Source organism: Antrostomus carolinensis, unplaced genomic scaffold (assembly GCF_000700745.2).
Source record: "Antrostomus carolinensis isolate BGI_N321 unplaced genomic scaffold, ASM70074v2 scaffold13870, whole genome shotgun sequence".
Classification (NCBI taxonomy): Eukaryota; Metazoa; Chordata; class Aves; order Caprimulgiformes; family Caprimulgidae; genus Antrostomus; species Antrostomus carolinensis.
The window spans coordinates 59,404-72,891 of record NW_010286540.1 but is presented as its reverse complement, the minus strand read 5'-3'; the positions used below and the strand labels follow the sequence as shown (position 1 = coordinate 72,891).

At 40.3% G+C, this 13,488-nt stretch overlaps 1 protein-coding gene across 1 annotated transcript in view; it reads right to left on the bottom strand.

Moving 5' to 3' along the window:
* The window catches only part of LOC104529900 (polypeptide N-acetylgalactosaminyltransferase 9), a gene marked incomplete at both ends in the record, with an annotated part of 76,527 nt that overhangs the window by 3,642 nt on the left and 59,397 nt on the right, over positions 1 to 13,488 (bottom strand). The window contains one exon of the mRNA XM_010174374.1: positions 5,902 to 6,099. Within this exon, the coding sequence (XP_010172676.1) occupies positions 5,902 to 6,099 (198 nt within the window). The remainder of the gene's footprint in view (positions 1 to 5,901; positions 6,100 to 13,488) is intronic.

Sequence of the window (13,488 nt, the reverse complement as noted above, 5' to 3'; positions counted from 1 at the left end):
CCTGAATTTGGCAGCCACTGCTGTTCTGCACAGAAGCACGTCTGCAAACCCAGAAGCTGAACTGAGAAACCTGTGGCTCTGCCCTGGTCGCCTCCTGATGCGATGGAAGAACTTGCCAACAATGCACAACGCTGAATTTTCTGCATACTACATGTTCAACTCTTCCATCAGGTTCAGCCAGAGTTTTGGGCATTCAGTCCTCATCAAGCCCAGGCCCTGAACTTCACTGTGCTTTGAGTGACCCAACTGTAAACTAAGAGTAATGCGACTGCACAGCCCAGTGAGCTGCTAACAGTGCTGTGAGCCACGGGACCCTGACTCTCTTCCCAGCTCTGTCACTCATCTGGCCTTCAGTGACTCACTTCCCTCTGCCTCTGTTTCTCCAACTGTGAAGCACATATAATAATACTGGGTAAAAGTCTGAGAACTGCTTCAGCAGCTTGAAAACCTAAAATTCACTTCTAAAAGCACTTTAAGCGTATGGGTGGATAATTTTATATTGGACTACAGTGTTATATTGACATATTGCAAATACCTAAAAAAAAAAATTGTCCCCCAAAAAACACAAGACCCTCACTTGGCTGTCATCACAGGGTTTTTCCAGTACCCTTGAAAGTCAGAAACTGTTAATAAGCAAAAGCAACTGTGTTAGCACATCTTAAACACAGCTCATTAGCCAAGAGGCAGCAAATGAGAAAGCGCATGCCCTTAGCACTTCACAGCTTCAGAGTAAAATACATTAACCTAAACCACACCTGCTTTATATAAACAAATCTTTTTCCTTAAGTCATGGGCTTTCTAGTAAAACAGTGACATTTTTAGAAGGAAGGTATCACAAGAACAATTAGAGGTGTACTATTTTTTATTAACACCTCAAAGGTGTTGGTAAACTTAATTGGTCTGTGGGATATTCTTTGACACAACTAAGGATGTTATAAGCATTAATTATAATCAACAGCAGCACTCAAAGGATAACGTGGGAAACACAGCAAAATGGCTTTTGCAGCTAAAACCTTAAAATGCAGCATAGAACAGTATTGATTCTGCACTGGAGAAATGATACAGCACAGTCAATTTGTGGAAGTTACCTGATGGCATGGCTGCAGCAAAGGAGATATGAGAGAGACATTACTCTGGGTAATACCCTGAGGAAAGGGAGTGCCCTGGTTTCTTTGGTTCGGGTTCCTAAGCAGCACCTCACCCCTGGCTGGACAGCTAAGTGGGGAAACCTGCATGGTACCTGCATAAGCATTTATTTTTCCTTACAACTCCTGTGTTCTGAAAGAAAGAGTCACACCAGGCTGTGACAACAAAACTCGGGAGCTATAGGAAAAAAAGTGACAAGCTTAATGATGGGAAGGTTTGTTAAGACTTTTGGAAAGCAATAGCATGTGAAAAAAAACAACCCAGAAATCTTGGATAGGAAAGGCAGGGTAATAGGGATGTAGAGTAACGCTCTGATGCTTCACAGAAGTGTATTTTTTTGGAAGAGGGGGGATAACCATCAGAACCCAAACAAATAAAAAAGAAACTGTTTTGTTATAGGTTCCTGTAAACCAGCAACTGAAAAGACAGCCATAATCAATCAATAAACAGTCACTAGCTTTATTATTACTTGACAGTATGGTTGATCCTGAAAGACTTTACAGATGAGCCCATTCCTAAGCTCAGCTTGAGAGAGATTTCTTCCCAAGAGCAGCAAAGACCCAACGTGGCTGCACCATTGCTATGACAGCCAGCACAGGGCTGACTTGCACATGAGATGGGCACGCACACCCCCAGCCTAAAGCAGGCAGCAAACACCACTTCGCTGGGGGCATGTCAGATGCTGATTTATATGTATGAGCAGACACATGTGAGTGGCTGGTTCATTGCGTGTACATACACATTCCTACTGGTACCAAGCTATGGCATATTAAAGCAATAAGTGAGAACATATGCAACAATGAAATGCACCACTGCTGCTGGAGGAAGATAAAATGGAAAGCTGTGCGGCGCTTGGCTGAGTGAGGCTGACTAATGACTCTAATGTTAGTGGCTGCTGATCAAGAAATCAAACACAGAGCAGACCATCATAATCATTGCAGGTGAGGGAAGACAAGCCAGAGCTCAAGATACCAGACATCTTCCTTCCTGTTCCAAAAACCAGTTCTATCTTCTGCATACAGAAAAAAACCCAGCTTGTTTCAATACACAGTCAAATTCATTAGAAACCCTCTGAAATAGGATCCTTTGTTATGCAGTTTGTTGCCAGATGATAAGGACAGTTTTGGGCAGTGTGTTCTCAGGAACACAAATTGAAAATGATGTGATGGACATAGCGTGTCAAAATAACAATCCTCATTTAAATCTTCACATTACAAACATCTTAAATCTCAAATGTCAAACATGCAAAATGGATTGCCTGCAGAAACCGATTCGGGAAACATCAATTGTTCTGAATTTCAGAGTATTAATGTGGAAAAAAGAGGAACCAACTTTAAACTGTATCAGAAATCTTTACAAAATCTGACACTTTGTTCTCGCTATTTCTTTACCTTTGTTTGCACTTCTATGCCATATCCCCTTTGTCACTTGGACCACAACAGCTGATCTGACATTTTATGGTGTACATTTGACACGAATGCCTATATGGTGCCCCACTGACTTGAGGGACAGTTCCTGCTCCTTCCCAGCAAGGCTCAGAGTAGGATCACACCACTGTTAATGTTCAAGAAAGCAGAGGATCAGGCTTCAAATAGAAAACTTCTGAGAAAATAAGTAAGCACGTCATTTGTATACTCCCAGAAGAAAATAGGAACTGGACTCTGCTTTCACCCGATTCTGCAGATCAGTTATATTTATTCATACAATGCAAACATCAGAAATGCCAGGGCTCTGATCCTCACTGATACCAGGGTATGCATTTTTTTTTTAACACTGGAAGTCTTTAATCCCTTTGGAGATCTGTGAGATTCAGCTACACCAACCACAAAACCAGTCACAGGGTTATTAGTTATTAGCCTTTTCTTTTACAAAACACACACAGAGACACAAAACAAACCCACTATTTGCTGAAGAGAGTGTCAAAGGAAGCCTTAAGAGGGTCATTGTCAGCAAGGACCAAACAAAATTGCCGTTTTCATGCTGATGAACAGTCCTGCAATCTTATGAATGCACTGAACAGACACATGGATCCAAACACCATCAATGTGGACCAGTTTGCATGCCTTGCAAACTGGACTGAAACAGGAATCACAGTTGCAGTACACACTGTGGAAAGCTGGTTACGAAACCAAAATCTGTAGCAAACCAACAGAGTTTTGAAAAAGTTTTCTTAGTAGTCTAATTTTCCCTTCCTTTTGAAAATACACCTTAAATTTTTTACAGCTGGTAAGTTTCCATCATGAGTGTTTTAAAATCTCAATTCTAAGTACAGACTTCCTCATCCTTTTCATCACCACTTGCACATTTACTCTTTCTGTTATCATAATTACATTGGCATATCACTTAAAAGCCACAAAAGTATTTCTACAGCCAGGCATAACACAATAGCACAGTCAAATGCTTTATCAAATCCATCCAGGTGCTACTGCTTTGGAGACCCACCAGAAATCAGTGCAGTGTGGCTATAGAGTGGATGCTCTGCTCCTCTAGATCACTGCGTTCCCTGGGAGACAGGTAAGTGCTCACGGTTCGACGTTGACGTCTCTCAGTTTTAGGGCATGTTATTCTTAATTTGCAGGAGAGATACTTAATGCAATCACAACATCTCAGTGTTCTCGGTATTTGTCAGTGAGGGTTGGGTGCTCTCCTCCTTGTGCTGCCTGTCTTATCTGTCTCTGGGCAGCTTATGCACTGTTGAATTGGAGGGTTTCCTCACTCAGGTTCAGAATAAAATCACTGCCCTCAGGAGCCAGCTAATACTTACATGCATTGGATTTCAACACTACTTAGTGCTTGAGCTTAGACCTTACTCACTTCTGTATCAGTCCAACTCAGTGCCAGTATAACTCTGGCAAGAGCTTGAACACAAACCTGAGGAAAGCCCATAGTAAATCAGCCTCTGTATTGCTGAAAAAACCCTCTTACCCCAGCATTACAGGGATGAGATTCTTTATTCTCTATTAAAAAATATCTGTAGTTTAATTTCCATAAGTGCTTTGCAGATGCAGCTTCTATATTTTAGGAAGTGCATGAGTTACCACCACTAAAAATCATGTCTAAGGAACTTGCTAAAGTTTAACTTCTTAGTTCAGCTTTATCTGATATGTGATCATTGTCTCCAGAACAGAAGATTCTCAAATACTAGAACAACTCATGTGAAAATTAATACAGTGATTTCACATATAAACTGGAAGCAATGAATTGTGCAAAACCTTTCAGGAATAAAAGACTGAAAGCCTGATTTCAGGAATGAAAACTTTGACTGATTAATTTTCTTTCATCAACAAACTATTTCTCAGGGCTGAGTGAAACAGATATAAAACACCTGCACTTTTGAAACAACATGAGGAGAGCAAGGCATGTTATTCCAGGAAAACTGATTTCCTAAGTAATTACTTTCCTGCTTATTGAGGTTTCCAGCTGAGCAAAGGGTCAGTGATGAAGGACTGTGCTGTCCTGTGGTAAATAAGGTTAATGTCTCTGTATAGCTCTGTTTTGTAGTCACAGGACATGAGAATGAACCTAAGTGCAACCTGCAACACTTGCTCAAATACGGATTGAAATATTACTGGCTGTATGAGGGGCAGAGACTGTGAGATGGCCCCACCCAATCATTTAGAAATGTCAACAGTTCGTCTGTGTCCTTTCACTTCCGAAAGACCACTTGGATCTCTTCAGTTCGATATGTTGTTTGAAGTGCTTGGATGGACTTCTCGGGACCTGACAGCTCAAGCTCTATGCTGGAAGGGAAGTACATCAGCTTCTTTGCCAGAGCCTACACCAGGACCATACAATAGAGTTTCAGCTTACTCTAGGATGAAGCTGATACACATCAAAATGAAGATGACTCTAAGGCGGTAATTTGTGTCCTTCCTAAAAAATCTCAAAAATAGGGCAAAGGAACCTAAAGTGGATACGTAGGCTTCAGATTTTTTAGCATTTTTTTCAATATTGCTAATAGTATCTTTCACCCAGAACAGTATCTCAGAGGAGCTGTTAGACAAGCATCTGCACTGGAGATGAAGGGCTAGGAGATATGAATTTTCAAATTAAAGGGAAAGCAACTCCCTTTCTTATCAGTTCCTGTTTTCCCAGTGTAACAACTCTCAAAAACGCTATCACAATCCCTGAAACAGTATTTCCTTCAAAAATTCAATTTCTGTAAGGTAAAATGTTCCCTTCTAGAGAAAATTAAAATGACACACTAACTACGTGGTCCAGTTTCGTTTTAAAATTAATCCAGTAGGAAAATGAACAAAGTTTTCCAAAAAAAAGAGCAACTCTCCAACAAGGCTAGGCTGATATATCTCCTACTAGTGCTGCTGGGAAGCTGTGGTTTGAGCTGATGGCCAAGAGTATTGCCTACAGACCAAAAGTGAAGCCAGACTCTTTGTAATCATATACAAAATACCTTTGTTTCTCATACACACAAAGTTTCATTGGTGTGTTACTCACCTCGGAGTCCACGAAAGCAAAAGTATAGATGAAAAAGATCCTGCTATCCTACGAAGGGCCACAACGTGAACTTGAACCACACGTTCACAACTAGAGCACCTGCACTTCTATGTACATTGTGGTGCAGCTCTGAGGTGTGACACATGCATCCACAGCTTTGTAGAGCCATCTGTTTTCTTCCATTTCATTTTACTATCCCTGTACAAAGCCTAGAGCCTTGCTTCACTTAAACTCCCCAGCGGCAGACAGCTGAGATGGAAACATTGCGGGTGCCAAACTGACAGCATACGGGAGATTTACCTGATGGGAGCTGACTCATCCCCTTTATCGAGCCAGTCCTGCGGTGGGATTATGTACATGCACCAGAGCCCCCAGTTATAGCCGTGGGCTGCATTGGCATATTGCTGCACTTCAAAAGTGTTGTACTTGATATTGTCAATTGCTGGTAAGATGATCCGCTTTCGATCTTCTTTGATCCGAGTCAGTGCAGGTTCCACCCTGAGAACATAAAAACAGCACAATGTTTTACAGCCATCTGGTAATCCCAGGTCTTGCTTTGCAGTCTGATAAAACAAAATTCTCTAATACTGAGAGCAGTAACCCAGCGAGATGGCAGATCCAACACAGGTCACTGTCACCCACTGAAGAGGCTGGGGCTTGGTGTGGAATACTTCACATAGCAACAGCACGTAAATTATTGCCTTTATGAATCTGTGCCAGAGTTTAACAACACAAAATTTTACCAAACACTTTTTCTGAGGCCTGCAGACTGTAATTTCATTTTGCAATGGGCAAGTGTTGAGAGACACTATCACCGAGAGTAAATAAACAGTCCCCTAATGGCTGCACTACCAGGATGCCTGGTAGTGATTAAATACCTGTTCTTGCTGACAAGGCCTAAAGAACAAAACACACACCAGGGACTGAATGAATCTGAAGGTTACTCAAAGGTTTTAATCCTGTTTCCTAAGGACTGACCCCATCAGATCTAGTTTGAATGACAAGTGTGGCTGCATTATGCCTTATAAAACCTCTTTGGTGATGAGAAGATTTCAGTTGCCAGATGGTGCAAAAGCAGCGAGCTGCAGGAAATGTGCCATCCTTTCAAAAGGCTTTAAAACATCAATGTGCTTTCAACAGAAGCTACATCCCAAAGTGTTTCAGGAAAGTAAAGTAAAAAGCTTCAGTGCAAACATTCATTTCTGACCAAGGTAGCCTGAAGTTGCTATGAATTTACAGAGAAACTGCTCCAAAGAGGTAGCAGACTTACAATAAGGGTGGAAAGCACTTCTCAAAGCAGTATTAGAAACAGCCACTGGATCACTCCTTTGTACCTATGTTTCCCCTTGAAATAAGCTTTGAAGATTTTGCAGAGCTCTCACATGTATCTTTAAGGGAATGGTGGTTTGCTGGGATTCACAGAAATAGTAGGATATGAACATTGATCTTTTCCCATTATTCCTTTGTTGTTGGTTAAAAGGGAATTGTTCCTTTGTGGTTTCAAGTTCGTTACTTTATATTTTGTTCGTTATCTTATAAGTAGTTTGTTACCATGTATTTTCTTATGTAGGACAACAGAAATGGACAAGTTATGAAATTAATTCAATCTCCATTTCAAATCTTCACTGCATCAATCTGAACAAATTTTCTGATCTTTTCTGCAAGAAGACAGCATTTTCTCTGTACTTGAATATAGCCAAAATATTTGTCTTTTATGTACATAGACTCCATACTGCTTACATGAGGGCGTATATTGCTTTCCTTCTCTTCTTTTTACCCCTCTCACATCAGTAAAAAGAGACATAGATTCAGTGAAACCCTTGAGTACTGATAATGAGCTTCTTACTGCAAATAAACCATCACAAAACAGTGCAAAATAAGAGCATAACTGACAAAAAGACAGTATGTCACAGCATTTCATTTGGAGAGAAGTCAAAGAGAGTTAAACTAGTTTTATATGGATCCGTCTAGAAAAATGACATTTGAATTTACCAGCTGGATGCCAACAACATGGAGCAGGGAAGTTTTGATAAAAAGGATGATCACAAGCATGGTGGGAAGAGAACAACAACATTGAAAGTTGCAGAAGTTTCTCCTGGCCAGGAAGGTTATGAAAGAGATATTCATTTCATATGCAACATGTATTGTTTTGTTACTCTACTTGATTTATTTTGGGAATAGATCAATGCATCCCCCATGACTGCAATGGCCTGAGGTCTCTCTACTGCCTGCCACCTGCAATTTTTGGTGCAGTACTTCTAATGTCAAAGCCCAGTCCTGCAAGGTACCAAAGACCTCTACAGAAGCATGGAAGTGCCTCAGCCCAGAGGAGATACAGTGATTTCAGCTCTGGTTGTTAAGTACCTTTTTGGCTTTCAAATATTTCTTTAGTCAGTAGGAGCATATGCTGTTTCCTTTTCCCCTTTTTTTTACATAGCATTTAACAAACTGCGACCCAGACTCAAACGAGAGTTGTTTGGCTTGGTTTTTTTTTTCTGAGAGACACAAGAAACAACTGAGAGAGATTCAGGACAGTGCAATACATCATTCAGAATGCCAATTCATATGGTCTTTAGGCCACACATGCGCCTACATAAAGAGCCAAAGCTATCTACCAAATCAGGACAAGCCACTTCTGTTATTAATATGAGATTATATTTATGAGATTAACTGCTTTAAAAACCAGTGGGTACACAGCAGAAACCTTCTTGCAATTCCAATAAAGCAGGGAAGAATCAAGAAAAGATGACTCTGCTTTGTTCTTTCCGTACTGTTATCTCTGCTCATCAGCCTAGAGGCAGCAGAAGAAAAATACAGCAGAACAACAGAGACATCAAGCCAGACACCCCCCTCCCATCACAACTCAGGTACCTCTGGGCATGCTGTGGAAATCAGACCCAAATATACAACTCTTGTGTGTAGTATCAGCAGGAGGCTCTCCCACTCCCTCTGGGCCTCAGAAACAAAGGCTTTCAAAATACCACACAAGAGGTATAGATGTCACCAATGACGGGCCACTAATTGACTGGAAGAAGAATCCTCCTCTTTGAACTTGTAGAGGAAAAAAAAATTACCTTGGAGCAGGTCATTGTTCATGCGGAGCACTTGCAGCAGAAGCCTTGTTACAAAACTGACTCTGAGTTCCCTTGCAAATCAAACAACACCTTGGGAGGTAGCCCATTCCTGAAGCCCTTGGGCATTGCTTCAACAGATTTGGTGCAGTAGGGAAGTCACAGAGCAGAGAGATTACATCCTCCAGTGAGATCTGGTGCACATCACAGGTTACAGTCACACCCAGTGACTCCCATAGCATGCACAAATTCATTATGTTTGGGTCTGATTTCCAAATCTGCCCTGCAAAGAAGGAAAACTGACTGCATTCCTTCTGAAGCAGAAATATGTAAATAGGTTTCCTTTGTAAGGATCAAATTCTGTCATTCTTATTCACTACCATCTGATTCTGAAAACAGGTCTTCAACAAGCAAGGAAAGACTGGGAGTTTTTAAAACTATTTTTGTCTCTCTTGATTAGAGTTCTTTGGTTACCAAATTCTCAAGTCCTCAATTACTGGGATGTTTATGTTGATACAAAGCAAGACCATTTAACTATCATACTTAAAACTATCCTGAAGTTTCCATGTTTCTTCTACAGTTCCTCTTGTGTGCTCATTTTGCAAGGATTTTACTTTGAAGGGTAGATTGAGATTGTGTAATGAAAAAGTTAAAAGAGATAAGGGATTCTTCTCCCTTAATGTCAGATGTCTGCAATAGACCCCCCACATTCAAGGTAATTGCCTCAAACTTTCATTCTCAGCAGAGAGAAGCAGAGGCTGGCACTTTTATAGTAAGATGCTTCTCGTAATAATGTAGACACTGAAAATAGGTGAGATTAATGATGTTCCAGAGAAGCCTATTTTGAATATAAAGGGAATTTAGTCTGCTACTTTGCAAGACAGCTTAAAATTGGACTGTTGAAGTGTATCCCCAATAATGGTTAGAGAAAGATTGTGAAGAAAATATTTAACAGTCACTCTGATTTTCAACTCCCAATCATATTTGTGACTGTGTTCATCTGATACTTGGGTCCTGGAAATGCTAATCTGGGTCCTCATTTTCTTTATAACAAGAAGAACAGTGCATTCCCAGCTCTGGTGCTGCTGCCACACCAGCCACACCAAACCACTCCTGTCACTCTACAGTTGACTGAATTCCTGTGTTTTTCCAGCTGTCTGGCTTACATTTATTACCACCTAACTTGGTGCTTCGCATCTGAATGGCAGAAGGAGGGATCTCTGGAGTGTAATACAATAGTCAGATCAAAATACATTATGAAATTTCATTAATCTCTATCAATTTATTAATTTAAAATCCCAGATCTTGAACTTTGATGAAGTCTGAGGCGTCTGAAAGCTGCCCACGTTATGGAAGTTCTGTTTCAGTCCCCTGCACACAAGAAATGTAAATGCTGAAGATATTACTACTTGAACAAGTGTTGATATCTCTACCCTCAGGTTACAGATGAAGTAAAATGTCATGCCAAGGTTACAGAGTGAATTGGTATGAAAACAACTGCTGGAACTTAATTTTCTCAACCTCCCATTCCCCCAGTGGAGGTGACTTTCTTCCTCTGACTGTATCCACACGTGTGGAAATCACATCCCTGCAGGTATTAGGAAGAGGAGAGGTTCAGTATCTGGACAGACTGCACATTTATCTAACTTCCAAAATATGTTCACACCCATAAGTAAGAGGGCAGGCTCTGAGTCACAGATTGAACCAGAAAATTCAGTGCAGGGTTATTCTCTGTTACTCAGCAAAACTCAGAATGGAGTGCCTTTTAATTAAACATTGTACACCTGTGAGATTTCACAGCTTGCCTTGCCCCATCAGGGACAGCAGAAATAGCAATGGGGTATTCAGACACTAAGCCCTGGCTCATCTCAGTGAGATCTACAGGAACATTCAAATCCCAGACTCTGCCAATGCCCTCTGCACCACCAACATTGCTTATGCTTTACTTTTCTGCCTGTCGAGATCCACAGGTAACAGCCAATGAAGCACTATAAGCTTGAACAAAACCGGGTAATGGATTGTGTTTACATTGCTTATTTTAGGTAATCCATGAAATATGAAGGGTTTTTTATTGCCATTCATTGCTAGCAAAGTCCAGCCTTGGAGTAGCTCTGTTAGGCTCAATGGACTTACACAGTGTCTTTGTCTCTGTAAGCTGAGCTGCACATTCATCAAATCCTTTGTCAACTTTGCTGGTAATTCTGGCTTTGTCTAATTGCTTCAGGTTTTTGAAAGGATTACAATTGAATCTTTCCTAGTAATTTCCAATTTTTTTCCTAATTTTAAGCTGCTACATTTTTATGGAGATTTACTCAACCTCTTTATAGACACCAGTGTTCCTTCCCTGTTTTGGGGTTTTTTTTCCCCGCCTTGTCATGTTTTTCCCACTGTGCATTTGCAAAAGTCAGATGCTCCTGGCAACTCCCAGGACTAAAAGGACAGAGTGGAAGAGGTTGCTGAAGTCCAAGTACACGCAACATGCCATACTGATGAGCTGTAATATGTTGTTTGAGTATTTCCTTTCCACATGACCACTTCTGGCAGAGAGGCAGGATTCAGCCCTGCCTGATTAGGTACATAAGCCAGATGTGAATTTTCAGATTCATCTCTATTTTTCACAGACGTGAAAATAGTAGGTTGTATCTGAGTCAACATACTTCATGGGCACAGAGTAGTATATATATGTTAAGATAAATTATTTACTGGAGCAAGAGGAAAAATTATCTCAGGCATATTCATAGACATGATGGATTTCAGTAAATCAAATATAATCAAAAGATTCAGCTTTAAAAGTAGTGCTTCATATCATCCAGTTCTTTTTTCCACCTAATTAAAACCAAGTAGACAATTTGGGCTGGAATTTGAGTGACATAAGAAGTTCCTCCCTTCTATCCTCTCTAAAAATATATATGTCAGCATCTTCCTCTCACTCTGAATAGATTGCTGATGAATGGTTAACACCAGAAGAGAATGTACAGTTAATTCAGTTCTCTCTGGAGTTTAGACTCCACTAGAGCGTATTTTTACTTGGGTTTTATTTCTCTGAAGCAGCTCCAAAAATACAGTAACACATTGCTGAAGTCTCATTCCCAGGACTCAGTCCTGCGATTGACAGTGCTTGGTTGAAACCTCACAAAGCATATCACTGTCCTATGATTTTGGTGGGCTTCCCACAGGCACAAGGATGTGCTGAGAGGAACATCTACAGCAGGTGCCTTGTAAGTGACTCCTCCTTATAGAAACTCTCTTGGGGAATTTGTGTAAAAAATCTCTGATCAGGAGCAAATTCACAACAAAAGGATGTGTCAATTTATCACAGACTGTTGATCATATCACTAAACACAGCACATGCATCTCATGAATTTAATGCTGTTGTTTACAAGTGGCCAATTTCTGGATTAATACTGGATTTTCCAAGGTGTTGAACACCCATGATGACTTCAGTGGGAGCTCCAGCAATGCCAGTACTGTGGGCCACAAAGAACAAGTGCTCCCAAGATAAACAATAGAGTTAGCAAAAGAATCGGAAGGCAGAATTTAACCCAGACTATAGAATAAGCCTCTAAGAAGATTGAGAGCAAAAACAGAGGTCATGTTGTGATCACACGGGCTTCTGTAATCCCATTGTAGGTCTAGCTCTGAACGCATATGCATTTAATATTGTATTTAATATTGGGCCAATTCAGAGCAGCCCAAACCCCATGGGAAACCACAACAAACAAAAATTTATGCTGTTTTACATCCTCATCAGGTTGCCAGAGAGTTCATGCCAATGGAGGAGCGGGATTTTTCACAACAGTAAAAAGAACAGCTTCTTCCAAATAAAAACCAGATAAAACCAAGTTAGTAATGAGCTCCTCAGCACACATGATTATATAATTCACCTTTTTAAATATGTAAAAACACCTGCTGACTTCAAGCAGACTTTTAAAAAGGCACAACATAGGAATAAATGCACACGATCTAAGAGAAACCACACGTATGCCACAGGCCAGATCCTCTGCTGTCCAACTCTTCTATTTCAACGGACTCCACAACTTCAGGGATGCTTTGCTAATTGCATCATCTGAGTACTCTTCAATTCTCAATTAGAATGATTGTACTAGGCATTTGTCAATAACTCCCTTCCCACCCCTGCTCCAAAATGTCACTTCTTCTGAATTTGTCCAGAAGTAAATTCTTTCCTAAAAGACAGGAATTGCATTGGGAAATGTCTCTCAAATTCTGCCCCATCCCAACTGGGTACCCAAATACTTTAATCTCTCAGTTCTTATAAGATAAACACGTCTTTTTTTTTCCTCTCCACCATCCCTATTCTAATTTTTACTGCAATGAAAAAACAAACTGACATTTAAAAATCTAACCTTTTTTCTCCCCTCTGGTTTCAAAAATCAGATTTATTTTTTTTTCTTCCTTGCAAGGACTTATGGAAGAGTCCCTATAAGACATAAGTGAAAGATAACATGGTTTCATCTGCTAGATTTTATGGCTCAGTGAGTTTAACACCGTATTTTAGTCTGGCTGTACCAATTTCAGGTATCATGAAGTAAAAACTTAACACAAAAAAGTAAGAAAAAAATCTGTGTAAACCAAAAGCTTATTTTGCATGTGATTTTATACACTACCTCACATTTTACTGACAATACACATTTATCAGATGCAGACAAGCAGATCTACTGATGTACATAATTCTTCATTGAGGCCAAAGGAGGAATATTTCATGCAGTATGCCTTTCCTGTAAATAAGTGTTCAGAGAACTGGGAAAAAAAAAAAAAAATCATACTCCCTTCCTCGGTCTCTAAGAGGAGAGAGAAA